Raw genomic sequence first — 27,351 nt, forward strand, 5'->3', positions numbered from 1 at the left:
GCAGCTTGACAGGTATGCTGACGGGGCGGTTTGCACCGTGACCAGGATCTCCACGCTGCTCAGCAGACCTGATGACTCCGGTGCACCGCTTTAACAATTTCACCCGCTTCCACAAGGTCATTGACCAATAAGGAAAAAGCGTTAGCTTGAACACAGTCACACGTCTCGGGTAGATTAAGTCCCCAAAAAACGGAAAAAATGAAACTTGCTGGCGTTCATAAGCTCCACTTGTATCGTGAGAACCACGTCTTGCTTTATAGTGGGCTCACGTTTTTTTACTTTGTCAAACAGACGACACTTATCAATAATAAATGCAGAGTAATGAAGCATCGGTGCCTTGGAGAGCTCTTATCCAGTCTTTGGTTAATACAGGGATTAGTATCAGAATCCAGCCTTGGACTGTAGGGTGGCTCTTGGTGGTGAAATTGTTTATGCTTACTGTGGTGACATTCTCACACCGTCTGTGAAACTGAAAAAAAAGTGTAAACTGGCTGGAGACTATTTTCATCAGATTTTACCAAAGAACTCAATGAAAATACATCCAGATTCCTCATTATTCCTCAAAGAGCACACAATTTTTTTTGCACCTGTGCACATATGACTTCATCTTGATCTACAGATAATATGCCTGCAGAAGCACTGTAAATTTGCTGTTATAAAGCGAATGCATCTTGCAATTGTACTGGGAAATTAAAAACATAAAATGCAGAAATGTAGAAATCTCCTTTTTCAAATGATAAAGAAATGACGTTCTTGTTCTTTCAGCTGACAGCAGCACGTCCTGCAGTATTTCAGGTATATAACACCAGTGTGTCAGAGGTGTGTCAGAACTGTATATTACTACAGATTTCACTTTATGATCACAGACTGAAAAGCCATGTTGGAATCTGAGTTTGAAGGTGAGGATGTTGTTCCAAGTTAGAAATCCAGTATGATCCTTCTATGAGGAGTCTAGGAGTCCATTTCCAAGGTTCAACATATATTTCTAGTCTGTTTGATCTCCCCATGATGGAGTGATGCCCAAAGGCACTATATTGGTGACCTTAGGTGTGAGTGGTGGCCTAGCAGTTAAGGAAGGGGCCCGGTAATCAGAAGGTTGCCGGTTCAAATCCCGATCCGCCAAGGTGCCACTGAGGTGCCACTTGAGGTGCAAAGCACCGTCCCCACACACTGCTCCCCCGGCGCCTGTCATGGCTGCCCACTGCTCACTCAGGGTGATGGGTTAAATGCAGAGGACAAATTTCACTGTGTGCAGGGATGGGCTCTGGAAGCCACAGTTATGCATAGTGACTGATACATATTTAGTTTATAACAGAATGTTATTTCATGAATCACATAACATGGGACAAGAAGGACAAGAAACCAACTGGTGCTTAGCACAGGAAGACTTTCAGGACTGTTCTTATTGTCTAGCTTCAGGGGATAAATTCATGTTAAATTCATGCCTCTCTGACTAGGTGTGTTTTGACTGCTAGTGTACCAGAACTACCTTGGTCCATACAGTTAACCATTGGGACGCTCCTTGGTCTCTCGGTGCTCACAGCTGGTGCCACGGCAACTAATTAAGGAGTCCTGGGTAGTTCAGATGAAGCCAATAAGGCACGACCACTCAGGTCTTGTCCACTTGAAGTGGACAAGACCCACCTTTTTATGTTTGGGTACTGTAGGGTACTTTTTAATGGGAACTGTCATCATGACGTCACTGGGGCAGTGAGCAACATCAGGACTTTACCTTAATAACCTCATTTGAAGAGTGACATCTTCACCTTCAACTGAATTTACAGCCGTACCCTAGAATCCTTTGAGACCTCAGCGCTGGCCTCAATATTCCACCATGGAACCACCGGAAACAACATACGACACACAGTCTGTCCAGATTTACACCCTGTCCCACCTCCCAGCCCCACCGGACTCTGCATTAAAGCACATTTCTGTCACCAGCTCCACGTCACAAGGGAGCGCAGCAATATTCTTGGAAGAATGTGAGAAGGGAAAGACTTTCACGCTCTTAGAAGTGTGGCTTCCTCTGAGAGTTGTCCATGTAGAGACAGGTTGGTGGGGGTCCCAATGGTATGGGTTCTGATAACAAATGGCCCAGAGAGACCGATGCCTGTCTGAAATCCGTGGAGGGCCTGCCACTGCAAAAGGGAAAATTTGCCAAATTCAAGCATTTCATCAGGGCCCAAAGTAACACTCTGAATGGCAGCAAAATGACATTTTGGGGTCAAAAACATGGGCACTCTTCAATTTTTTTCTAGTTTTGTGAAAGACCCAAGTGTCTGATTCAGGTTTTCGAAAGTGCCTTTAAAATACAAAGTCCCATGTACAGCATCTATAATCACTCATCAAATACACCAGATTCAGTGTTGCAGTCCAAGTAGGTGAAGTGAAAGTAAAAGTGAGTTATTGCCATTGTGAAACATTGTAGCACAGCACACGGTGCGCTGCTGAAATGTGTCCTCTGCTTTTAACCCGGTGGGCACCAGTGGGCAGCCATGAATGGTGCTCAGGGGAGCAGTGTGAGGTGACTTGGCTTTGCTCAGTGGCACCTTGGTGGCACCTTGGGGGTTTGGATTGGAACCCACAACTGTCCCTTTTTTGTGCCATGATAGTAAATTACTTGAGCTGTTTTGTGTCTTTTACCTGTTGCTCTCTGGTACCACCTATTGGGTTTATGCAAAACTGTTTGAAATTAACTTCACAGCAGTACAGGTTATGGGTGTCAGACTGTCGGTGCATAAAAGGTTTGAATCTTCATGAAGTTCATATGTATCATATGTATATAACACCCTGAACTGCATGTGGAATATGTGTTGCAGAACTACAACAAAAAATTAAAATTTCATAAACATTAACTCCATAGCTAAAGACGTAAAAAAAGTACAAATGAATTAAAATCAGCACAAAAATTCTGAGCTGGTGAAGTTACTGTGGTTGGGCTCTAATGAAAGTAAAGTACCCATGGTGACATTGCTAGATGAATCAATATGCATAATATTTAATAAAGCACCATCAAACACCAGTTAACATATGATGAACCGAAAGGCCTGCAAATTAAATTCAGAACCTTTCAAACAACTACAAGGGCTTTAGCGGTGGAATACCACGCTCCCCATCGAAAGTAAATTTCACCTGAACACAGAGAACATCCATCAGCGGCAGTTTTCCCAGCAGGCTGCGATGTGATGGATTTGGTTAGTTTACTGTGTGGCAGAGGGTTTGTCCTCATTACACTTCCTGTTCTCGGCGAGCTCACGCGCCGAGGCCCATCGCTCACACACATCTGGATATTTAAACAGACAATGCGGTCATGTGCTCAAGGTACTGCTGAACCGTGGGAGACGTGTTGGGCATCAAAGTATTAAGACAAAAAAGCAAAGGAATGAAAAACTTTATAGATACAGGCAGAAGGGGAATGTTTTTTTCTGCATCCATTCAACGTATCGGTTCTGAAGTATACTACCAGCCAGAAGTTTAGACCTTCAGAAAAATTGCACTTAATAAAAAATAATCACAATGGAAAAATGTATGAACGGTGGGGGGCATCAGCCTGGAAGAGGCTGACTTCCTCAGTGGTGGATACAACAATCTGGGTGTTGGCGGAGAAGCATCCATTGCAACTCCCTGCCCACTACGAGTGATGGTTAAAAGCAGAGGACACATTCCGTTGTGTGCACAATATGCTGTGCTATAGTGTTTCACAATGACAGTCACTTCACTTTCACCTCCTCTTTGCTGTCTTCATCCTTCTCACCCTTGGCCTTGGATCTGGTGTTACCTGGACGGACATGAGTATTGCGCAGAGCTCTTTATCATCTCCACGTCATCATGCCACTATGTCACCTTCTCTTCGCTGTTGTCAAAATCCAGCTCATCTCTTGGCCACGGGTCCTACCACTCGGATCTGGAGCTAGGGCCATTGTGACGCTCCGATGAGGGTGCTGTTGGGAGAAACCATTTCTGCGCCCCACCAGTCTTCCTTTTCCTCGTTGTGGTCGGATGATACCCAGTATTCCTCCCATGGGAAAGACGATTCTCACTTTCCAGTGGTCAACCCAGCCACGCGTCTCAGGCTCTGAGGGGTCATGCAGCAGAGTAAACAAAGTGACGTGGTTGAAATCCATAAATCCGTCCGTCAGAATCATGGGGCTGGCGAGAGTGTTAAGGCCCGAGGGCCAGTAGATCTGTCCGTCTAAAGAGACGGCAGTACCAAAAGAACATTTGCAATTACGAATGATGGGTGTTTCATTCTTCGTGGTTCTTCCTGGCAGCCTGCCAGGAAGAGGGCACCTTCCCCACACCTGTTGAGAGTGGGTTGGACAGGTGCCATGACAGTATATCACGTTGCGTTGATGTCCCTGTGTTATTGACTATCATGTGCATCAATCTGAATGTGAATTCTGAACAGACTTTGCCCAAAATTCGCAATTTAATGCAAATCAATTGCAATTAGAAATTTTCTTAAAACCTTTCAGGCCTAAAGCCACAAGCGCTCAACATTTTGAAAGTGAATTTCTTGATCACTGATAACAAACCCAGCATGTGGATTGGAAACACAAAAGAAACACGACAAGAAGTAGCATGCATGGGTTAAAGCATGGAGCAGGAGTGTGGACAACGGCAACTTAAATACAGTCCTAATAAACTAAACCAAAAAGAAGACACCCGTGGGTCATACGGACAGAAGTGCTGCAACATAATGGGCGTTGGGGGGTTTAATCAAGCTGTTGTTCAAAATCTATCCCACGCAATTTGACTACAGCAGAGCGAGGAAAGAGAAAATGTGACGAGAAAGAGAGGGCAAGAAAAAGCGTGCAAGTGGAGGAACAAAGACGTGTTCAGCGCTGGTTCTACCAGGTTATACAACATCATTACAGACCGACAGAGAGCAGCTCCCGCTCAGCCCGTGAGAGCGAGCATAGAAACGAGCCAAGTGCCATCTGAGGATGAGGAGAGAAATCCTGAGCGAAATCATAAAAATCCAGCAGAATGTCACATGACCACAGCCCACACATGCCCACTTGCATGTCGACGTGTGATGAAAAGAAGAGAAGGAGGCAGGATTGCAGGAATGAAACGTATAGACAAGTGTGACATTTGCTGTTATCGGTGTACAGCAGCTGACGACACACACACACACACACACATACAATTAATCCGAAAAATGTGGAATGCTGAAATTGTAACATGTGGACAGGGGGAGGAGGATGTTTCAGTCACAAAATTTTACAGATGAGCAAAAGCCCTGACCTCTGACCTTTGTAAGATATGCTAAGAGAACACCCCATTCACACAGTGCCATTGACAGGATGTATTAAATAATTGTTCTGAATTAACACACAAGATATATGTTACATAATCTTCGATCCATTATTACACAAAGAAAAAGCAAGAATGTTCTGTGTTCTCACTATTATTTGTGTAAGATGGATAATCCACTCTGGGGGGTGTGTACAGGGATTTTGACACAATCAACTGAGTATTTGCTTCGTATAAAATGTTTCATGGCAATTTTGATCTATTTCTCTATATCTCTGTGTGTATCTCTATTTGTCGTGTATAGTATCTCTTTTGACTGTGTGTGTTGTGTATATGCATCAGTCTATATTGAGTGCATGTGTGTGTTTCTATTTATATTGAGAGTATTTGTGCAGGTTTAACATCTCCCTGTAATGTGTGAGTGTGTGTGTGCACACTGCTGAGTGTGCAGGATGGCAGCTTGATGGACCTGTCACCAAGAGAGCAATTCCCCTCACCAGACTCACCCTGCACCTGTCATACACAACACACAACCCCCCCAACCCACCCCACCTCCACACACACACATCCATACATACATGCTCTGCTGTCCTAATCTCCTTGTGTTAGTAAGTGGTGCAGGAGGAAGTGCAACAGTGAGCACAGCAGGACACACGCATACACATCAAGCACATTTTTTTTTTTACAATTGCATGCTTTTTCCTTGCTGGAACCAGTAAAAGGTCCCCGTTTTACATAGGGTCATGAGTTTTCTAGTTTTCTGAGGACATCTGGTCAGCACACACACACTATGTGTCACTATGTCTCCTTCCAGCTGATTTGATGACTGGTGGGTGGTATTGTGTTTGTGAAGCGCTGCTGAACTTTAGATTGAGGTGTGATAATGACCAGCAATCTGAACACTAAAAACACAACAATGAGCACTGGACCATACTGCACACACACACACACACACACAAAGAGAATAACCAACTGCATTATGCTCCTGAGCTCTCCTAGTTTGACTGATCAGGTCTGGAGAAGGTGGAGCTGATGTCCCATCTGGTCATCTGGTTTGGGGGGTCTTGTCAGGGGAGAGGAGTGTGGCAGCGGGAGCCCCTTGGCCTATAAATGGGGGGGACATATGGCATCCTGGGGCCGTCTGACAGTGGCCACCTTTAACAGATTGGAGCTTGATGTGGTCCAAGGATAGGTGAAGAACGATTTCCTCACCCAAAACACAGCAGTGTGTGTGTGTGTGTGTGTGTGTGTGAGTGTGTGAGTGTGTGGCCTAAAACGCAAAGCACACAATAGTTATGGAGACCCTCTTCAGAGTCTGTCAGATCTGAACCTGTCAGGGACGTGTTTTGAGGCCTAAACCGGAGAGAGTTCTGACTGTGAAGCACAATTTCAGGCAAACATCCTGTCAACCATCTACTCCAGCAGCAGCGTTGTTAGCAAGGAGATAGCTGGGTAATGACGATGACTTATAAGAGGACAGAAAAAGGACATTCCAAAGAGAGAGAGAGAGAAAAAAGCTCATTCACTGTTTCAGATATAGTGAATTTTTTTATAGATTTTTCCAGTGAGAGAGAAATGAATTCATTCCTTAAAGAGGAAACACAGACGTCTGCTTGGAATTACAACATTCAGAGCCTCTTTTAAATGCTGAGACCTGATGCATATGTATCACCGTGACCCGGGGTCCATTCCACACTCCAGGCACTTCAAGGTCCGTGAGAAATGTGGATTCCCTGAGCTGAAACTTGCCAAATCTCCAGAGGTAAACATAATAAGCAGAAACCTGCAGTGGAAGAAAAAAAGTTTGCAGCATTCCATGAATTTAATCATCAGGTCTGCTCCTGCCCCTCATCCACATGGTCTGAAGTTCAAATGCTGTATGTTCACACAGACACAAAATAAGACACAGTGCATGGGTCACATCAAGAAAAAAACAAAGGTAATTCTGGCTCAACTCATCCAATACAGCAATATTTGTAGCATTTTGGGGCAATATGACAAGTCCAAAATGTCCTTGGTGTAGCTCATATAGTTTGGGACTTACACTTGCTTGAAACATAGTGAGATCCTTTTATTTTCATAATGGTAACACCTAGGCACCCTAAAAATAAATTGCGACGTCACCCAAATTACAATTATGCATTTATTTAGGAAAAAAATAAATAAGAACCGAGATTCAGGTCATATTGTTTGACATGGTCCAAAAATTCTGGATTTTCATAATGCTACCACACAGCGGACCACTCTCTGCTAATTCGGGCCACGCCCCTACCGACACATGCCGAGAGTCTGACAGCAGTGTGGTTTTAGATAACTGCTCATGTCACCACAGTCGTTTGGAGGTGGTTTGGATGCCAAGTCTGTGTACTCCGACTGACTGCGTTTGACTGCCAGTTGTTGTTTCACAGCCAGTTTAACTTGACATAAACCCAACTGATTGGCTGTCGTTTGCACTAGGTGACATGCATATACAGGTTTCATTGGCTGGTGCTTGCTTTGCGCATGAAAATGTAACTTCCTGCCACGAGCAACAGAAGCAACGCCTTTGACGGCTTCATCGCGTCCATGTGACCCCAGCCTGAGCGATGCTAATATCTTTTTCACCTTGCATACTGTATAATGAAAAGGGATCCAGTGAAATTAAAGATGCGGTGACATTACATATCTAAATCAAGCTGCCAATTTAAAAACAGCACAGTCATTGGAGAATATGCTGAATCTGACCTTTTAATAAAGAAATTTTGGGCCTAGGCTGAAAGACATTATAGAAATTGGCCATACTGGCCTTTTTAAAAAATTTTTTTACATGAATTCATTTTCTCTATACCTTTAACTGTCCTTCTCTATTCTATCAAGAGATGTGCACTACAGGCCACCAAACTTCACAAATGTGTTTGTAAAAGGTCGGCTTTACAGGATATAAAAATACGAGAGCAGGGTTTTCATCCTGAACATCGACTGAAAAAAGGATAGACTTTGAGGGTGTAGAGTTCGCAGATTTTGCTGTGGCACACAGTAAAACCCCATTACTGTACTTTAATAGGGGTCACCAGACATCACACATGTGTACAATTCTGTTCTAAGCGACCTTGTGCTCAGGATCAAAAGTGCTAATTACGTGAGAGCTATATCACAATTTCTGTAAAATAAAGAAGATAAAATACTTCAGTGGACTAATGAAACACACACAACCACCATGACCTGCTGTTGCACATCCACATTTCATTATTTATCCTCTATATAGGGTAAAAATTATGACATTCAGGTGGCAAAAAAACACTGGCTAACCGTATATATATATGGGTGTTTTTACACTCCCATGTTACAAAAAATGTCAAATGTAAATGTATTACAAAAAACATGCATCAAAAAATCTGTGTGATGTCACATTCCAGTATGTCTCCTTTACACCCCAGATGGGATCCGGGTCAAACGGGTTCAATCAGCAGACATTCAGTCACTTTTAGAGACATACAGAGTACATGCCTGTAAGAAAATTCAGACTAAAAGCCCCACTGGCTTCACCCATCCAGGGTTGTAAGTGCTGATCTGACTTGCTATTGATATTTAGACAGGTGGCCATCATCATTCCATGATTAATATTATTTAAAGTGAAGTGATTGTCACTGTGATACACAGCAGCACAGCAAACGGTGAACACAGTGAAATGTGTCCTCTGCTTTTACCCATCACCCTTAGTGAGCAGTGTGTGGGGATGATGTTTTGCTCATTGGCACCTTGGAGGATCAGGATTCAAACCGGCAACCTTTTGATTACGGGGCCGCTTCCTTAATCGGTAGGCCACCACTGCCCCATCACATGCTTTTACATGTGCGTAATTTTTTACACAAGCTGCAATGCAACGTTATTCATATTTATGCAATTTTATTGGTGGAAGACCTGAAAGACATCATAACTCCAGCTGAAGAACCACCTAAACACATACCGCTTTGCCATCTACAATCATGTCAGAAACTCTCATGTTCAAATGGCGTCGTCTGAGCATCTTTGATGTATGGTGGCCAACAATTTTGTCTCAGCAGTGGCCTGTTCTGCTATTGCTCGGGGGCAGGGCATAACAACTCACTCACTCCTCAGACTAATCGCAGTACATATTACATGTCTGAATTATATACAGTCATGCTTACAGTCAACACATGACCTCCGAACCTTGACCTTGTCTTTTAATGCGAGATGGCGCTGCTTCTCACAGCACTTTTTCTGGTTGAAGGCAAGTGTGGGCTTTGTTAGATGAAGCTGTTGATCTTATTAGTGTGACTTGATGAGATCACTAAGATACTAGTCCTGATAGAATGGAGTTTTATAGGATCTGACCCTGTGACTTTGCTGGTCTTCTGGTTGAAAACTACTACAACCCCAGTGGTCTAGTCTATAAAAAAAAATACAGTGGGCCAAAAAAATAATGCCAGCCACCGATTGTGCAAGTTGTCCCACTTAAAAGGATGAGAGAGGTCTGTAATTATCATCATAGGTACACTTCAACAGAAGTGTAACAGAAGTTCTCTTCACATTTATCCTCTCTTCTTTTCTTCCTCCATTGGGAGCTCACCTCCCCACAGCTTCCGGGCCTTTGTAACCCCCCCACCTTATCCACTTTTCTTAACTTTCCCTTTTTTTCTTTTAAATCTGAATAAATTAGAAACTGTTCATTCTTGTAACTCCTACTGTGCCAGGTAACATCAGATGAGTTAAATACATTGCTAATAATTAATGGAGTTAGATAAACAAGGTCAATGCAATTCTCTTGTCTTCTGTTCATTGAAGGAATTTCCAGTTTCCTGTGCGTCAGCTTTTTACACACTCTACAAACCTATTGCTGCATAATGAAGATCCTGCTCATGCCCCAGCATCAGCATCAGCAGCAGCACCAGCAGCCGTGTCCATGTCCTGCCCAGGATCCTGCTGCAAATTAAAGGAGCTCCTCGGGATGGTGACGGCCTGCCAAAGTGCCAGATGCCACTGAGGCATCCAAATGCATTTTCACATCTGAAGCGTAAATAATCCAGGAAATGGTGGCCCTGTGGGCGGCTTGTTACAGGGCGGGGAGTGAATTGGTGCTAATTTTGTATTTATTTAGCTGCCTCAGTCATCCAAGTAACCGTAGTAACAAAAAACACCCAAAGAAAAGGCATTGATTTATTCGTTTGATTAAACAGTACAACGCCACAACCACATTCGGGAGTTCCCAAAAAAGAACATCAGGGCATTTTATGTCAGTCAGGGCCCTGAGGGAAATCTTTAAGACAATATTTTGTTCATGTCTAGTCTAGTGTACATTCTAGTCTATATTCAACACAAATGTCAATGTTATAGACAGATGAATCTCAAAAAACTTTTTTTTTCATTATTTATTTCAAAAACTATACTACTACACAAAGTTTTATGTTTATGATAAAGGTACAATTATTAAATGAATTAAGATAAACAAAGTTTGAAGCAGGTCCCATGGTGTAAGTCATTTGCTGTCTGAGCTGTCCATAAATTTTCAAAAAATTGCCAACTGAGGCAACTTTCAGGAAGATCGGGAGGAGCAGTTGGATGCAAAAATGACATCATACTAAAAGTGGACCTGGAATGCTGTGGTTGTCAATGTGGTTATAAATGCTTAGATTTCAAATCATTAGATCAAACATAGTGGTAGTTCCTGGATGATTACTCTTTTCTACTGTAATGGCTGCTGCGAATTCAAAGCCTCCTACATAATTTTTTTTTTTTTGCTGGTGAGAACCTGGAAAAAAAAAACGGATCATGACATTTAAAATGCCAGAAGCAGTTTCTTTTTATCTGCGTGGGATAAAAGATGAACGCCACATAAGCTTGTGCACTAACTCTACTGTTTCTTTTAATATTTCTTCCAAAATGCTCAAGGTGTTAGTTACATCATTTTTTGGGCAATTATGTTTGTTAATATTTGAGAGTAATATTAAAAAGAGATGAGTTCAACAGAGATCCACATAGACAGTAGAAAAAGCAGGCAGAAGGACTTGACTTGTTCGGAATGGAGCGCAGTGAAGCCGATTACTTCTGGACATTTCCCAGTGCTCCGGTCCCACGTCTTTGCTTGGTCTTGTGCTCCCATGGTTACCTGACTGTTCTCAACTATTAGAATCCATATATCCTTTCCATGTTTAGTCCTCATTCTGTCATATGTCATTTTACCCATGTCTTGTGTCAGTCCTTATTAAAACTTGTGTTGAGTATTTGTGTCCTTTTTTTCCCTGTCAATCCACACACTGACACCTATGAACCATTAATAGCATGCTTTTGCATGGTGGAAGGAAACCTGAGAACCGAGTGGAGACCCACGCAAACTCTGGGACCCAAGCCTTCAACCTCGTAGGTGCAAGGACACAGCCCTACCCATGGTGTCACTGTACTACCCTAAATTCCTAACTTAATATGGTTTATAAATAACAACAACAAATACAAATTAAAATGAGTTTAAGTAAAAATGGAGTCACTATAGGCACCTATATTGTTCAAATCGATGTCCAGTGCAGTTCCAGCAAGAAAATCAACCATGGTTATATATTTGTGTACATTTGAATCCCAAATTATTCAAAAAATTATATTTTGTATGAGTATATAGAATGTCATATTTTTATACCCAAACACTGCACACAAGTTTCAATCAAAAAATGTATTAAAATAAACCCCTTGGCTCTAGGCGTGCTATGGAGGTGTGTGATGGCAAAATAAATTAAAATAAATAATTCCAAATTATCTAGCATCAGCAGGGACCACAACAGGCAACGTCACTGTGCTTTGAAATATAAGCTTTGCTACTATGTTGTATACATTTTCAGTACATGCCGCAACTTGGCAACACACACCCTCACTCACTCTTCACCTCTGTGGAATGGATTGAGTCGCTCATTAACTTGGAGGGCTAAGAAAAACTTTTTCACATAGACACAGATCATGAAGTTCCAGGATGCACATTCTGTTTATTTTCTTACACACCACATTAAAAGCAGGAGAAACTATTAGCCGTTTTAAATAAGAATAATGGCATGCTTCATTAGCCTCACCCCACTACCTGCCTCTCTGGCACAAATGGATACGAGGAGCAATTTCTAACACAATGGGCTCGTTGAGAATGTAATGGATGTCAGTGTTATTAATTATGCTGCTCGTTACTGACTGAGAATAAATTTGTTGTTGTTGTTCCCTCCCCTCCGGAGGCTGTAGAGTCGTAGACGCGCCACGCAGGCCTACGGCTCCTCGCCTCCACGCTGCGGCTCTCCTGAGTGCCGAGCCCTAAACGATCAGCACAGCGGGAGCATCCACCGCTCCTCCACCCGAGTAATACTATTACCTTGATAATCCAGGGCTCAGAGTGAAGAAGAGAAAGACACAAGCGCAGTTATCTTGGAAGTCATTTTTATGGCAGATCTAGCAGGTGATTGGTGCTTTAATAATCCACTTATTTACTAAAGTGCTCAGCTCACTGATTAAGCCACTGCACCAATTTAGCCACGTGGTGGAGAAAAGAGGGATGGCAAGATCCCTGCTCAACCAGACATTTTTAGAAAATCCCTACAGAAAGACTAATCGACGCGCCCACAGCCTTGTACACTGCCGAAGAGTGTTTGGATGAGACCTGGACAACAGTCATGTCTGTGATCTCATGATCTCTTATCTCCCTTTCAGTCATTACAAGCAACTTCGAGGACAATCACCCGACATTGTTCTCTCAAATTGCTAAGCTTTCTCATTCATGTCATTTACGCCCTTATCCAGAGCGGCTTACAATCAGTCGGGGACAGTCCCCCTACAGCAACTTAGGGTTAAGTGTCTTGGTACGGGACACAACTGGGTCTTCTGGTTTATAGGCAAGTGTGTTACCCACTAGGCCACTACCACCACCTACACATGTCGCCTTCTACCCTTCAACAACAGCAGGATTAGTCCAGGCAAGATACTCAGACTACTGCGCTTCAGTCCAGGCAGGTCTGCCTCTGAGAATGATCCAGTATGCAGTTTTCCCATTCCACCTCATTGCTATGCTCCCTCCACTAGCTGCCGGCATAAGACTCAAAATATGCATGCATATAAAACCAAGATGCACCACACTCCCTCCGAACCTCCAGCACTGCTCGACCGGTCCCATCATGAATCTTCTCTATGGAGGAATGAACTTCCCCTAGTCCCAGAGTGTCGACTAGTCTACATTTAAAAAAGATATATTTATCTGCCTGCATTTTATCTGCATATTTGTACCCTGGGTCCTGGTGAAATGGTGGCAGAATATATTCACTCTTATAAACTTCTAAAACCTTATGTTAAGTCACTCTAGGTAAGTGTGTGCTTATATGAGTGCAAAATGTACTTCCAGTGCATTGAATTGTTTTTGCAAATCAGCATGGATTACCTTGTGGTGTGAAGGTTTTGAAAACGTTGTGTTGCTTGTAGGTTTCTGCACTGGCAACTGGTTATAGGTTGCTGCATTGCCAGATCGTCAGCTGGAAATGCAGCACGTGATATTGGTGCAGCTATCAGCGCTATATTCATTAAACAGGTTGGGTGTGACTTGAAGCTGCCCTTATATTTAATGGGCTGCCCTTTAGTTCTGTGGCTGTGGGTGAGGCAAAATGAAGGATTTCCAGTGTGCAGAGTGAACTGAGTGATCCTGTTGGCAGTGATGCCTCATTAGGAGGCAGGACAGGTGAAAGGTGATGGAAATTTTAGCTGAGCGGGGGCGACACCATTTCTGACCTCAACAAAAATATCTTGATATCATGAATGTGGAAAAAGTGATATTTTCATCCAACTTCTTTTTAATGAATCAGTTGTCCCTGCCGTAGCTTGTTTAATTAATTGAATTTAAGTTCATCAATGCATGACCCTTTCATATTTTCATGCATCAGTCTGCCTCCTAGTTCAGGAAATAAATACATAGAAATTAAAAAAGAATAATAATTGTCACACTCAAGAAGAAACCCAATGGATGGACTGGATATTTGACACCATTCTGTCTAGAGTAATCAAGAGCAGAAAAATTCTGAAGAACAAAAGTCACACAGACAGGAATACAAACGTTTTATCTTTTATCATGTGGTGACAGGAGAAAACGCTGAGTCATCATGGGTGCTCCCGGCTTGTGGGGGGAAGGTTGGTGAACCGCTGATAAATCACCCTGTCAGTGGACATCACCACAGAGCAGTCAGGGCACTGGCTCTCCCCCAGTTCCAGAAGTGCTGAAGTGGTCACCCTGTGACATTGGGGATGACACGGCCAAATTAAACCCACTCTCATATCACGGCCTCTCCAACAACAACGGCAAACACCAACAAACAATTTAAAACCGGCCGATCAAAAACAGGTTAAAATCAATGACAGAATTAGGACAGAAATCAGGCGGAGATAAAGGAACAGTTTGCTCCTGAGGTTTTAGTTCCAGATGTCATGGGAGACCTTCAGACGTCTATAGGAGACGATTTGGAAGCAAAATACACAATATAAGGCAGGTCAACTGGTGTGTGTGTGTGTCTGTGTGTACACAGTACAGGCCGAAAGTTAGGACATACCTTCTCATTCAATGTGTTTTCTTTATTTTCATGACCATTTACATTGGTAGATTCTCACTGAAGGCATCAAAACTATGAATGAACACATGTGGAGTTATGTACTTAACAAAATAAGGTGAAATAACTGAAAACATGTTTTATATTCTAGTTTCTTTGCTCTGATTACGGCTTTGCAAACTCTTGGCATTCTCTCGATGAGCTTCAAGAGGTCGTCACCTGAAATGCTTCTCCAACAGTCTTGAAGGAGTTCCCAGAGGTGTTTAGCACTTGGTCCAGCTCTCCCCAAACCATCTGGACTGGGTTCAGGTCCGGTGACTGTGGAGGCCAGGTCTCCACTTTTTGTTAAGTACATAACTCCACATGTGTTCATTCATAGTTTTGATGCCTTCAGTGAAAATCTACCAACGTAAATGGTCATGAAAACAAAAAAAAACACATTGAACTTTTGTCCTGTACTGTATATGTATTCTGTGCATTATGTATTTAATATTTGACTCAGGGTGTATCTTCAAAATTCAAAAACATCTATATTCCACAATTAAAATGTACAATAGGTAATAAATCTTTTAAAAGCTGCATATTTTTTTGCCACAAAGGGAAGAGATTTTGTCCATCAACACACAGGCCAGCTTTACACAAATGTTATAATTTCTGAATGCAGCATTTTCAACCGCATGCCAAATGAATGTGGCTGCAGATGGCCTACTTTACAGATGACAAGGACTGCCAGTCATGGACGTTTGGCTTTCCTGGAAGCCTCTGTCCCCAGAGAGGTATGGTATGTAGAATAGAGAAAAAGGAGAAAAAGGCTACTAACAAGTAGAGATTTTTTGCTTTAACTTTGAGCATGTTCCAATTCATTCAATTTTGTAATCACCTTTATTGATTTTTTTAATGTAATAATTTTCATTTGTTGAACACAGAGGTTCCAATAACACTCCAAAAACAGCAGTAACATTAATTATATACTGAACCCTATATTAAAGAACTTAAAAGCACAGACGTCTGCTTCAGTGATTCATATTCCAGTAAATTCACAGTTTCACTGATGCCAGGCAGTTGTATTCAGCAACATGACAAAGTTCTCAAATTGTGTTATGCTGGAAGCAGCCTCAAAGCATAGTGATTATTGTTATTATTCACAGCTTTACATGCAGTGTAGTTATTATTCTTAATATCCTCAGTAACGTACAGTTAATATCTTCACTTGCTATGAGTTCGGTTACAGTGGATGAGTTAATAATAAATAATATTTATATTAAGAATAAAACTGCTCTGTGTGACCTTGTTACATAGCCTTACACTACAGTTTGGCACGTTTTACAAAATAAGACCTAGTTTGATACAATGTGATACACAAAGAATCTGAGTCTTTAGATGACAATGCAACATTTGACAGGTTGGCGTGCGGATTGTGAACCCCAAGTGAGATCTGTAGATCAGTGAAGTGTGTGTGGATTTTAATGAGCGATCTGAAGCTGTCTAATGGGTTGCAGACGTGGACGACACCGTTCACATCACAAGTACACGACTGTTCATCAGAGCAGCGAAAGAGAAGCAGCGGGAGTGGTTACGGCTACAGCACATCCGTCATTCTGACAAACGAGCTGCGCTCCTGAACCCTCACCCACAGCTCCTCCTTTATGGAGAAAAGAGTCCCGCGCAGTCCTCTACAAATAGTTACAGTTTAATTAACCGCAAATAACACGACTTAACAATTCACTGCTAGCTAATATTCACTACAGTTGAGTATCACAAGCGACAATCACTTCACTTTGCTTTAAATGCTAAACATTCATGACGATGCCTGTTTCAGGAACTCGCGGCAGCTAAAATGATTTCAAAGCTCACAGCAACTTGATATGCTGGTCTTCACTACAGCGAACAACATGACTCAAAAGCTCGAATACATGAAAAAAATATGACTCAAAACTTCACTAAAAAGAAAAACATGACTAAAACGTCACTACAAAAGAACCGTGACTCACTGCAGTTATAACATGACTCAGAACCTAGAAATGCGACTCACTTACTCGCTAGCTTACTACAAAATCCCCTCAATTCGCTCGCTACAGCCATGATACTTCATCGTGAAGCTGAAACGCTACTCGGTGTAGTTAACAACGCTATCCAACACCCAAAACCTCATTACAGATGATCACGGCCTCATGTTTTATATTTAAAACGTATTTGAACTAATTAAATTCTCTTTCCCTTGACAAATGAGTGAATTAAATCAAAGGCTTGAGAGGAAGCGAATTTCAGAGCGGTGCTCCACTAACCATATTCCCCATTGTGTGAGAGCACATGTAAATGCGCTACGCGTGACCATGTGTGCGAGTGTGAGAGTATGTGTGCCCTTTGCACACAGATGGAACGTAGCCGACTAATGTCTAAATATAAAACTGACCGCCTCAGGACTTCACGCTTGTGTAAAACATTTTCAGGGAGATATTTATGAATTACGGTGAAATCCAGAAAGCACCAGAAGCGCCTGCGCTAGGATACGGCCTCCATTGCTAACAGAACATGACAGGAGCGTTATACTCATCTCGGATTTTAGGCTGCTCACTGCCCAGCGCGCACAGTGCTGTTCTGTCGACTCTCTGATCTATGGCTGGGGGGCTACAACAGTGCTGGAAAACAATGTCAGAGCTCTAACTCACCAGCATGTCATGGTAAGTGCTATGGACTTAAAATCAATGGCTGTTTAAAAGCCTTAAGTCAAACCACAGGTCATCCATGGCCCACACTCAGACTGCCGCTTCTATAATTAGGCTGGTTTGATCGATTAATTATCTGTCCGGAGAGCACCATGAATGATAATGATGTATTATGACTGATTTCATTATAAAACTATTAGTCAATAATATGAAAGGCCTCTGCCGGTCTAATGATCCTGTCTTCATTAGAGTTGCGTGGCAGAAGTGATCAGCGTTATGAATCCTAATGAGAAGTCATTGGCAGCGTCAGGGTTTTCTGAATGCAACTCAACTAAACCTGCACAAACACACACATTGGCAATCAGAACTGGATCGATAAAGGCACCGCTGGACTCCTGTCAAAGCAATTATCTGTCCTGCTTCCCTCGTGGCAATGTTCTGAGTTCTCTGATAACAGGTGCCGGTTTTTGTTCTTATTCTATTGCTTAATAACAACATGAGAGCACGACAACAATCAGCATCAGGCGTGAAAAGCCATCTGTAGATGTTGGTGGTGCAGGCTCTTCTGCAATGTTTCTATGCCTTTCCCAAAACTTCACACTCAGTCCTGAGCTAAATCCACTGCATAATTGTTAACCATTTTTCCACACATAAAAAGTTAATTATTTGTGCAGAAATAATTAAGAGAGGCACATTTGAGTTGGGTGTTTTATGTAGAGTGCAAGAAACCAAACCAAAACCAGTACAAAAACAGTACTGCTACAACTTCCGACAACATAAAATCCCAATAGAATTCACTCGAGTCACTTGGCCACTATCTGCTAATATTGCACACATTTGTCTTGAGTGTCCTGTTTGAAATATTTGATGCACTGAATCGGGATAGTAGCTAGGGGTTAGTAACCCTGAGTCTGAGTGATTGTAATTTGGTTTACGTTTACGGCCAATTAACAACTTAATTGAGGTTTCGATTAGTATAAGATGTATTTATGTGACAGAGTTTACAATTTAGACATGGTGTAGTTGGTCATTGCACACTCATGCTGCCGGACTACTCTTCTGCCCGCCTCCTTTTGCTACGAGTATGCCACGGTATGCACCTTTTTAATTATTAAGAATCTGTGCAGTTGTGCAGTACTACTTTAAAACTGAGTCAGTGGAAAAACGTTTTGCCAGGACTGTGCATCATTTGCCGCCGTGAACTCTCAGTGCAGGTCGGCCCGCACTGCTTCCTCCATTGCGTTCACTCGGATTATTCTGTGAGAAAGCAAGCAACATTTGTTTCAGAAATGAATATAGTGTTTTTTTCCCTCATAGCTGCTTACCTCTGAGCTGTTATCATCATACCTTGAGGGTGTCTGGGAAATATATCAATCGCATTTTACCGGCAGTCATTTAAAAAAATTATTGAGTTATGAATTATATTCATATTGAATCTATTAACCCTGTGCTAGGTTAGACTTTATTCTTGTCATAATGTTTAACGGTAAAATCTCAAATGTCCAATGTGGCTTGCTGCATGACTGTTTTTCGTTCTTTTACTGTGCATGAATCATGTATCCGATCAGTTATTCAGACTGGCATTTATGGAGAGCACAAGTCATACTACAGGGTGGCCCATTTATATGGATACACCTTAATAAAATGGGAATGGTTGGTGATATTAACGTCCTGTTTGTGGCACATTAGTATATGTGAGGGGGCAAACTTTTCAAGATGGGTGGTGACCATAGTGGCCATTTTGAAGGCGATCATCTTGGATCCAACTTTTGTTTTTTCAATAGGAAGAGGGTCATGTGACACATGGGTATTGGTAAATTGAAAAACAATGGTGTGCTTGGTTTTAACGTAACTTTATTCTTTCATGAGTTATTTACAAGTTTCTGACGACTTATATAATGTGTTCAATGTCACCAACCATTTCCATTTTATTAAGGTGTATCCATATAAATGGCCCACACTGTATTTAGAATGAATGCAGCAAATAATGGTGGGTGGTGTACACATGTATACCTTTATTATCACATTTTGTCACCCAGGCATGGACTCCAGCAGATACAGTACAGGCCAAAAGTTTGTCAAAAGTCAAAACTATGAACAACTTAAAAAAAAGGGGAGACCTGGCCTCCACAGTCACCGGACCTGAACCCTATCGAGATGGTTTGGGGTGAGCTGGAGTGAAGGCAAAGGGGCCAACAAGTGCTCTGGGAACTCAAGACTGTTGGAAAACAATTTCAGGTGAAGACCTCTTGAAGCTCATTGAGAGAATGCCAAGAGTGTTCAAAGCAGTAATCAGAGCAAAAAGTTAGCCATTTTGAAGAAACTAGAATATTAAACATGTTTTCAGTTATTTCACCTTTATTTGTTAATACATAACTCCACATGTGTTCATTCATAGTTTTGATGCCTTCAGTGAGAATCTACCAATGTAAATGGTCATGAAAATAAAGAAAACACATTGAATGAGAAGGTGTGTCCAAACATTTGGCCTGTACTGTATGTGTCTGTATCATGTTCTGTAAGGTAGTGCCTGATTTGTGCAGGACATGCCACAGATGTTTGAGTGGTCTGAGATCTTGAGTATTTGACCAAGTTCTCAAGTTATAATTATACCATTTCTGCAGTGTGGCAAGGTGCATTATCCTGCTGAAAGCGGACACTGCCATAATGCCATCAGGGAATATCGTTTCCATGGAGGGTTCAGCAGCGATGCTCAGGTACTGTGGTATGTGTCAAAGAATGCAGCACCCAGCAGGACATTGTCCAAAGAATCACACTTCCTTCATACACAGACACACATCATTGTTACAGATAACAAAAGACCCATCGCCACAATTCTATGGAGGTACGTCTTTGTCTGACCTTTCATTATCACTTCATGTCGAGACACCCCAGCTACTTCACTCTTACCAGAGATGAGAGGCATAAGTACTCAGATCTGAATGCCTGTTAGATGTGAGATGTACATAAAAATAGTCTAAACAAAGTACAAAATTTCACCATAAACTTCCAAACGAGTTATACAAAATGATTAATTGTTAAGTGTTCAGTTGAATCAGTGAAAAGCGTCGCCTCCTCCAATCAAAGCTTAAAGCTCAGCAATGGTACAGGATCATTAAAAATTACATAACTGCTCACTGGGCCGCAGGCGATGAAGACAAATGGGAGGAGGCGGGGCCGACCGACAGCCCCCGACAGCCGCTGCCCCTGTCACTGTAGCTCATTAGCACACTAGCTTCACTAGAGCTTCTTTAGTGTTAGCGACACCCAACAAGACCCCAGGCCTCCGGGTGACCATGACCAAAAGCACATTCAGCCACATTCCACCAGCCTGCTCAGATCTTCGGCCCACTCCCACAAGGCAGTGCATGCCCAGGTCGCGTGTAATGAGGAGCAGCAGAAGATCGGAGCGCATTGGAGGCCAAGTTCAGAAGGGCTTCTTTACTCACCATCGTGCATTTCCACCAACTGCTACAATTAAAACATTTGCTGCATGTCAGTCGAAAGCATACATTAACAGAAAGAGCAAAAGTAGGCTGAGTGCAGACATCATCAGAATAACGGTTACGCAAGCGTCCTGTTTATTCTGACTTTAACAATTCATAAGATGCCCTTTGCTCGGTGACTAAAATTTGTGGACCGCGTGCAAGGAAAAAAAAAAACGAAATAAAAGTTATGCAGCCGTTTAACTGCATTGTTGTGAACGGAACACAGGGTCTCTGAATTCAGAGCGCCAGTCATGAACAAACACACATAAGTGGAAGGCACACACATTTATAGGCGTGTTCCAGTAGATTCAGCTATTTTGATGCAAATGAAAACATCACCCTTGCACCCTAGCAACTCTCCTCATTGCCCAAGCCGTTGTTTTGGGTGTAGCATGGCATCAGAATCTGAAAGGGAGGGACATTGCCACTGTTATGGATGGCATATTTATCTGGCTGTCAGGATTGGCTCCAGGTGAGGTTGCCAGCTGGGGTCAATTCTGACAGAGTTTAAAAAGTCTGTAACTCCGCCCTGTGAAGTTGACCTTGCAACGGTGTACTGGTGTTTTGATTTCTGGCAATCGCCACACGCCTGCGGGCTCGTTTGTGTTTTGCCCCTGTTTTCGGCCATTGAGCCGCATTTATTTGTGTTTATTTATTATTATTAATAAATCCCTGTTTCCCGAATGTCCCGCCTCTGCGCTTCCCTCCCCCGTCAGCTCGCCGTTGTGACACTGGCAAACCAGTTTGAGAGTGACATAAAAATGCAAGAGAGAACCACTGTTCCACATCATATGGAACGAGTATGTTGTCAGGATTGCCTGCAGCTGGGCTCCACACCGGAAGCCAATCCTGACGCCCCATAAATGCCGGAAGTTTCTGCCCGTTCGGGGTCGCTGGCATTTTCGTGGACTCTGCACGTACTTGACCTGGTTTTGTTTTGAGTGTTTTGAGTTCTGGCAATCGCCACACGCCTACGGGTTAGTTTATGTTCGTAATTTAAGTTAAATTGTTTTCGGCCACCGCGCCATTGTTTATTTGTATTTCGTTATTGTTTGTTATAATAAAACCCCCTTCCCAGCATGTCAGACCTCTGCGCTTCCTTCCCCCGTAAGTCCGTAGTCGTGACAGAATGCCAGCGACCCCGAACGGGCAGAAACTTCCGGCATTTATGGGGCGTCAGGATTGGCTTCCGGTGTGGAGCCCAGCTGCAGGCAATCCTGACATATGTATGTAACCTAACACTGCAGCATGTATTTAAATGGCTCCTAAACTTGATTAGGTTGGAAATTTGTGTTGCATCAATTTAGAGTAATTAATGTAAATTAGATAATAAAACATATTTAAACTAGTGAGGCATCTTTTATTGTGTATTTTAACATAATCTCAGTTCCCTGTAACTGCTTTATCCAGATCAGGGTTGTGGCTGCTCTACATTGGGTGCAGGGTGGGGACTCACTCAGAGTGGGACGCTGGCCCACCAGAGGGTGCACACACAATTTAGAAAAAACAGTCCACCTAGTCTACATGCTATGCTCTGGGAGGAGGAAAGTGGAGAACCGGGAGGAAACCCACACTAACACCAGGAAAGCATGTAAACCCCACACAGACAAGGCCGTAGCCTGGATTCAAACTCACAACCTCAGAGGCGTGAGGACACATGTGTGGCACGGTGTGGCCAATTGTTAAATAATATATATCTATAACAACATTTAAATATGTCTACCGTACATACAACATCAAATAAATTCCGGAGGTCGTCTACAAGATCGACATCGCAGCACTTATGTCCAGCACAAGCATCATGCACCTACACTTTCATAACACCGTTTCATAATGTGCCACTGACATTGCGCTTTTGACCAAGACTGCTAAGCGTAAAGTCTTTTCACTGCATTAAAATAGCCACATGGCGCCCAGGCACACCTCATTAAACGCGTTCCTCCGAGCACAAAACGTGTAAAATCATGTGCTATTTTGAGGACTTCAAAGAAAAAAAGAGCAACGTGTCACCAGAAATGAATCATAAAAAACTATAAGATGCACTTTAGATGTTAAGAAGCTCAGGGTGACAACGTTCCTGTGGTGTTTGAGATGGACAGAGCGCGTTGAAACGGGCCTCCGCCAATAACAGTTTCCTTTCATAACAGCCATTTGAAATATTCATGGGCGAGATGCGTGTCTTCTTCCATTTCTCGCTGCCACAAAACCACGTCTTCTGGTCCATGTGGACATTGTGAGACCAGGTCTAGTCATGCCTGCACACACCGCCGCGGCTGCCGTCCTCCCTGAGGATCACAGGCAATACCTGCTGCTGGCTGCAGATAATGAAAACCTCGTAATAATAGAACAATTCGGAAATAATCCATAAAGGCTAAAGCACCACAGCAAAGGGCACAAACCCCCTACAACTCAATTCTGAGCGGATTAACCTTTTTATATTACTTGGTCGTTAGGAAAAGTAATAAAATTAAAACAATATAATACATGATATTCTGTGATATTCTTTGAGAGAAGCTAATTGCATTAATAAGAAATACTGATTAATTGGTGATAAGGTGATTTTGCAGAAGTGAATTTCAAGGTGTTCCATCCAACCATCCACCCACTCAGTAAACCTACTTATCTGGGTCAGATGGTTCCAGAAGCTGGAACTTAAATGTATGGGCAAAAGGACCAATCCACACACACACACACACACACACACACACACACACACTTGCCATTTTACCTAATCAGCAAGTAATTTGGATGTGAATAAGAACAAATGTTTCATAAATGTTGTGTTTGTTGTATCATATTTCTGATGATAACTGATGAATTTGTCAGGGGAGGTCTGGGCCTCTACCCTCTAGAAAGGCTATTGAAGACAACCTCTTCTGTTTTCATTGTTCTTCTGGAGGGGTTCCAGAACCCCTCCAACATCTACTACGGACCAGCAATCTTCCAAACAAGGAGGGGAGACTCCTGTATTTGGGCCGTTCAGTGACAGATGTCGTCAGTGTGCTTTTTTGATGGTGAGAGATTAGTGCAGCGGTAATTCCCACCACAGCTCAAGGCTGCAGGGGATCCTTGTAATGAAAAAAATACCGCACCGCATCTTTAGAATCTTCCTGGCATTATACATTCATAGGTACCGGTCCCGATTAAGCAATTATTGATGTTGCAGATGCTTTATATGCTTCATATTGCTTATGCAGTAATTTAACTCGAGTGTGTAAACCTCCTCACGGTTAAAAGAGGGCAGTGGTTGTTTACTCCTCTGACCCAAGATTACTGAGCGAGTTAAATGAGGTCAACGACGGCAGCCGCTCTTAAAATGCAGGGTAGTACCACGTCATGCAATACACCAAACAGCCTGGGGACTGCCTGGGGACAGCCTGGGGACAGCCTCCCTGTTCACGACTGCATCGGGCCACTTTTCACTGTGATGCTGCGGTTCTGGATTAAAATGCCAGGTTACAGATCTTCAAGCTTGTCTCACTGGCCTCCAGACTTTCAAATGATCATAAAATCTAATTGTGTACCTCCAGGTCAATGTTGTGCTGGTTTTATCAGTAAAAAAAAAAAAACAATTACTGTGCACATTCACTGAAGAAAGCAAAAGATTCTCACATGAGCTATTTGTGAATGTTTTTTCTCTTTTTATAATTCATGGCGGATATTTTGCTTATGGTGACATACCCCTCTCCTTCACACAATACCCTGCCGTTCTCCCCATACTGTCTCCTCAAAAAGGCATTTGACAGTGGACTAACAAAACTGAAAGATCCAAAACCTGAATCAGCAGAAGACACGACCAGATCCAACCACTAAATACCGTACTAGGGCTGCACGATTTGGGGAAAAAGACATATTGCGATTATTGAGATCAATATTGCGATATGCGATTGCGATATGATAAAGGACACTTGCTTGTATATCAATGAAAAGTCACATACTAATAGTGAAATGTTTAATTTCAAAGTGAAACATACAAACTACTTATAACAACCTGAAATGCCCAGTGCTTTCAAAATGCAATTTTCTACAAAATTAAATAAATCACAAAAAACTCATTACTGTCGAATGACAAACCCTGGTAAGGCTAAACAACTGTTTTGATTATATTTGGCCATTATAAAATCCCGTATTATAGTTCTTACGCTTAACCGAAACGTTGTTTGGAGGCTGACTTGAACACAGGGATGCATAGCTTCGCTATCTTAGCCTAGCTTAGCTAAGGTTAAGATTTGTAAACTGAGGTGAATTTCTTTAGGAAACCTTCAAAGTTTGAGAAAAGTTAACTAAACAGCTAAGAACAGTCTAAATAGTTAATGCCTACGTTTAGCCAAAACGTTGTTTGGAGGCTGACTTGAACACAGGAATGCATAGCTTCACTAGCTTAGCTAAGGTTAAGATATATAAAACGGGATTTTATAATGGTCAAATATATTCAAAACAATTGTCCAACCTATGAAATGTAATCCCCCGGGATCTGGTTTGGAGCGTACAGCGGTTTGTACAGCCCCAAGCAGCACAAGAGTGAGTTTTTTTTTGCACTTCTCTCCATAGACATGTATATCCTTCACGCCACAGCAGAGCCTATCGCAATATGGTGGCGAAGTTGACGTACGATGCGGCGCGTCATGCGGCGTCTAACCATATGTCTCCGAATCGAAAGTCATGTGACCAAACACCCTCACATCCGACTGAAGTGAGACTTCAGTCAGCTCGCAAACTTTGAGGATGAGAGAATGGATCGGATATGTTGCCGATCCAATCCATGTACTAATCATTTAAATCGCAGTTTTTTGCGTTCATGTAATCGCACAGACTGACATCGCGATTACGATTGCGATTAGATTAATCGTGCAGCACTATACCGTACCGTGACTGTACCTGTGACTTTCAGTTCGGTTGAGCGCCGCACCACCCTGCTCCCATACTTCAGATCCAACCACTAAATATACTATAAATATATTCATGAATCATATAAATAAGTTAAAAAAACAATAATACTGTCGAACAACTGCTTAATGTTTCATGTGTTGCTTTGAAGACAATCACATGACGGTGGTCAATGGAATAAAAATCTGTTTAAATGAAACTAGTTTGTTTTAATGTCGGTGATATGTGTTGCTCCATTCTTGTTATATGTGTATTACAAGGGTCAAAATTTGGCATTTTAACAACATAAGTGCAGCTGCACCGTGTAAAATCTGCAGCAGGCTTGTGTTTGGGCGGGGCGAGGGGCAGGCAGGGGTGAATGAGCTGGGAGGGTCATTTCACACTGCAGTTGGCAGCGCCCAGGACCCAGCTCAGCCCCCAGGGGTCAGGCTCACTGGCCCGGAATCCCACGGCTGCCGGATGGCGGGAACATCGAAGGCATGAACTCCAGATTAGATTAAATATATCCGTCTCACATCCCGCCAAAGTGCGAGGCCCAGATTAGATTAAATAAATCTGTCTCACATCATGGCCCGAGGACATGGAGAGCCACAAAAACACATTTAGAACTGACAATGCAGGTCATGTGATCTGCCTCCTGTTCTTAACCATTCATGCCGGCATCCTGAAAAACCTCCACACTGAAAAAACACAAATGCCTCCTCAGTACCAGGCTCTCTTCCGATCACAAACGGGCCATGTGGCCCACATCATCCGTACCTGTGACCTTCAGTTCGGTTGTGCGCCGCACCACCCTGCTCCCATACTTCAGCTCACAGGTATAATTCCCTCCGTCGTCCTCCTGAATCTCAGGGATCCACAAGTGGGTGGTGTTCACCATGATGGAGCTCCGCCAGGTCGTCTTCTGACACTCCTAGGACAAGCGCACATTGGAGCACAATCTGAGCAGTGCGTTCGTCTAAACCATCCAAACCCATCAATCATCCATCCGGACTGTGGCCCATAACGAGCAGCATTTTATTTGCCCATCCCGATCTATTCACCCATCCACCAGCTCATCCATTTCATCCATCGCTATAGCCATCTCTCCTTCCACGTCTGCCTGTTGTACAATAAACCAGGCTGCTCACCTTGTACCAATTCATGATGGGCTGTTTGTAAGGGGCGAGATAGTCATCGATGTTGGGGCAGGTGATCATTTTGCTCTTGGTGACCTCCCCCTTCTCCAGGTGGCGGATGCGGCTGCTGAAGCACCGGCCCTCGTCACTTTCTTCCACCGTCAGCGACATGGAGACCTTCATGCAGTAGGTGGAGTTCCTGTGGGGGCGACACAGTTACACTGTCGTCACTGCTCGCGGTGAACTCATCAATAAAGCAGCAGCGTTGAGGACAGGAGTGTGTTTGTGTTTTTGTGCCTGAACAGGCTGCCACCGATTCCACCAGACCATGCGCTGCAGGTGGGGGTGCTCTGGTTGCTGACCTGCTTCAGTTTATTTCCGTTTA

At 42.9% G+C, this 27,351-nt stretch overlaps 1 protein-coding gene and 1 long non-coding RNA gene across 4 annotated transcripts in view; one reads left to right on the forward strand and one right to left on the reverse strand.

The window, feature by feature from the left end:
- The window catches only part of il1rapl2 (interleukin 1 receptor accessory protein-like 2), a 229,673-nt gene that overhangs the window by 55,372 nt on the left and 146,950 nt on the right, over nt 1–27,351 (reverse strand). For all 3 annotated transcript variants that reach the window (XM_028960794.1, XM_028960793.1, XM_028960795.1), the window contains 2 exons: nt 26,979–27,165; nt 26,608–26,761 (listed from right to left, as the gene is read on the reverse strand). In XM_028960794.1, the coding sequence (XP_028816627.1) occupies nt 26,608–26,761; nt 26,979–27,165 (341 nt within the window). The remainder of the gene's footprint in view (nt 1–26,607; nt 26,762–26,978; nt 27,166–27,351) is intronic.
- LOC114768478 (uncharacterized) lies at nt 17,229–27,091 on the forward strand. The gene is made up of 3 exons (XR_003743065.1): nt 17,229–17,488; nt 20,098–20,190; nt 27,078–27,091. It is a non-coding gene; the product is annotated as an uncharacterized LOC114768478 (long non-coding RNA).

The sequence above is a fragment of the Denticeps clupeoides genome, chromosome 18 (genome assembly GCF_900700375.1).
Source record: "Denticeps clupeoides chromosome 18, fDenClu1.1, whole genome shotgun sequence".
NCBI lineage: Eukaryota > Metazoa > Chordata > Actinopteri > Clupeiformes > Denticipitidae > Denticeps > Denticeps clupeoides.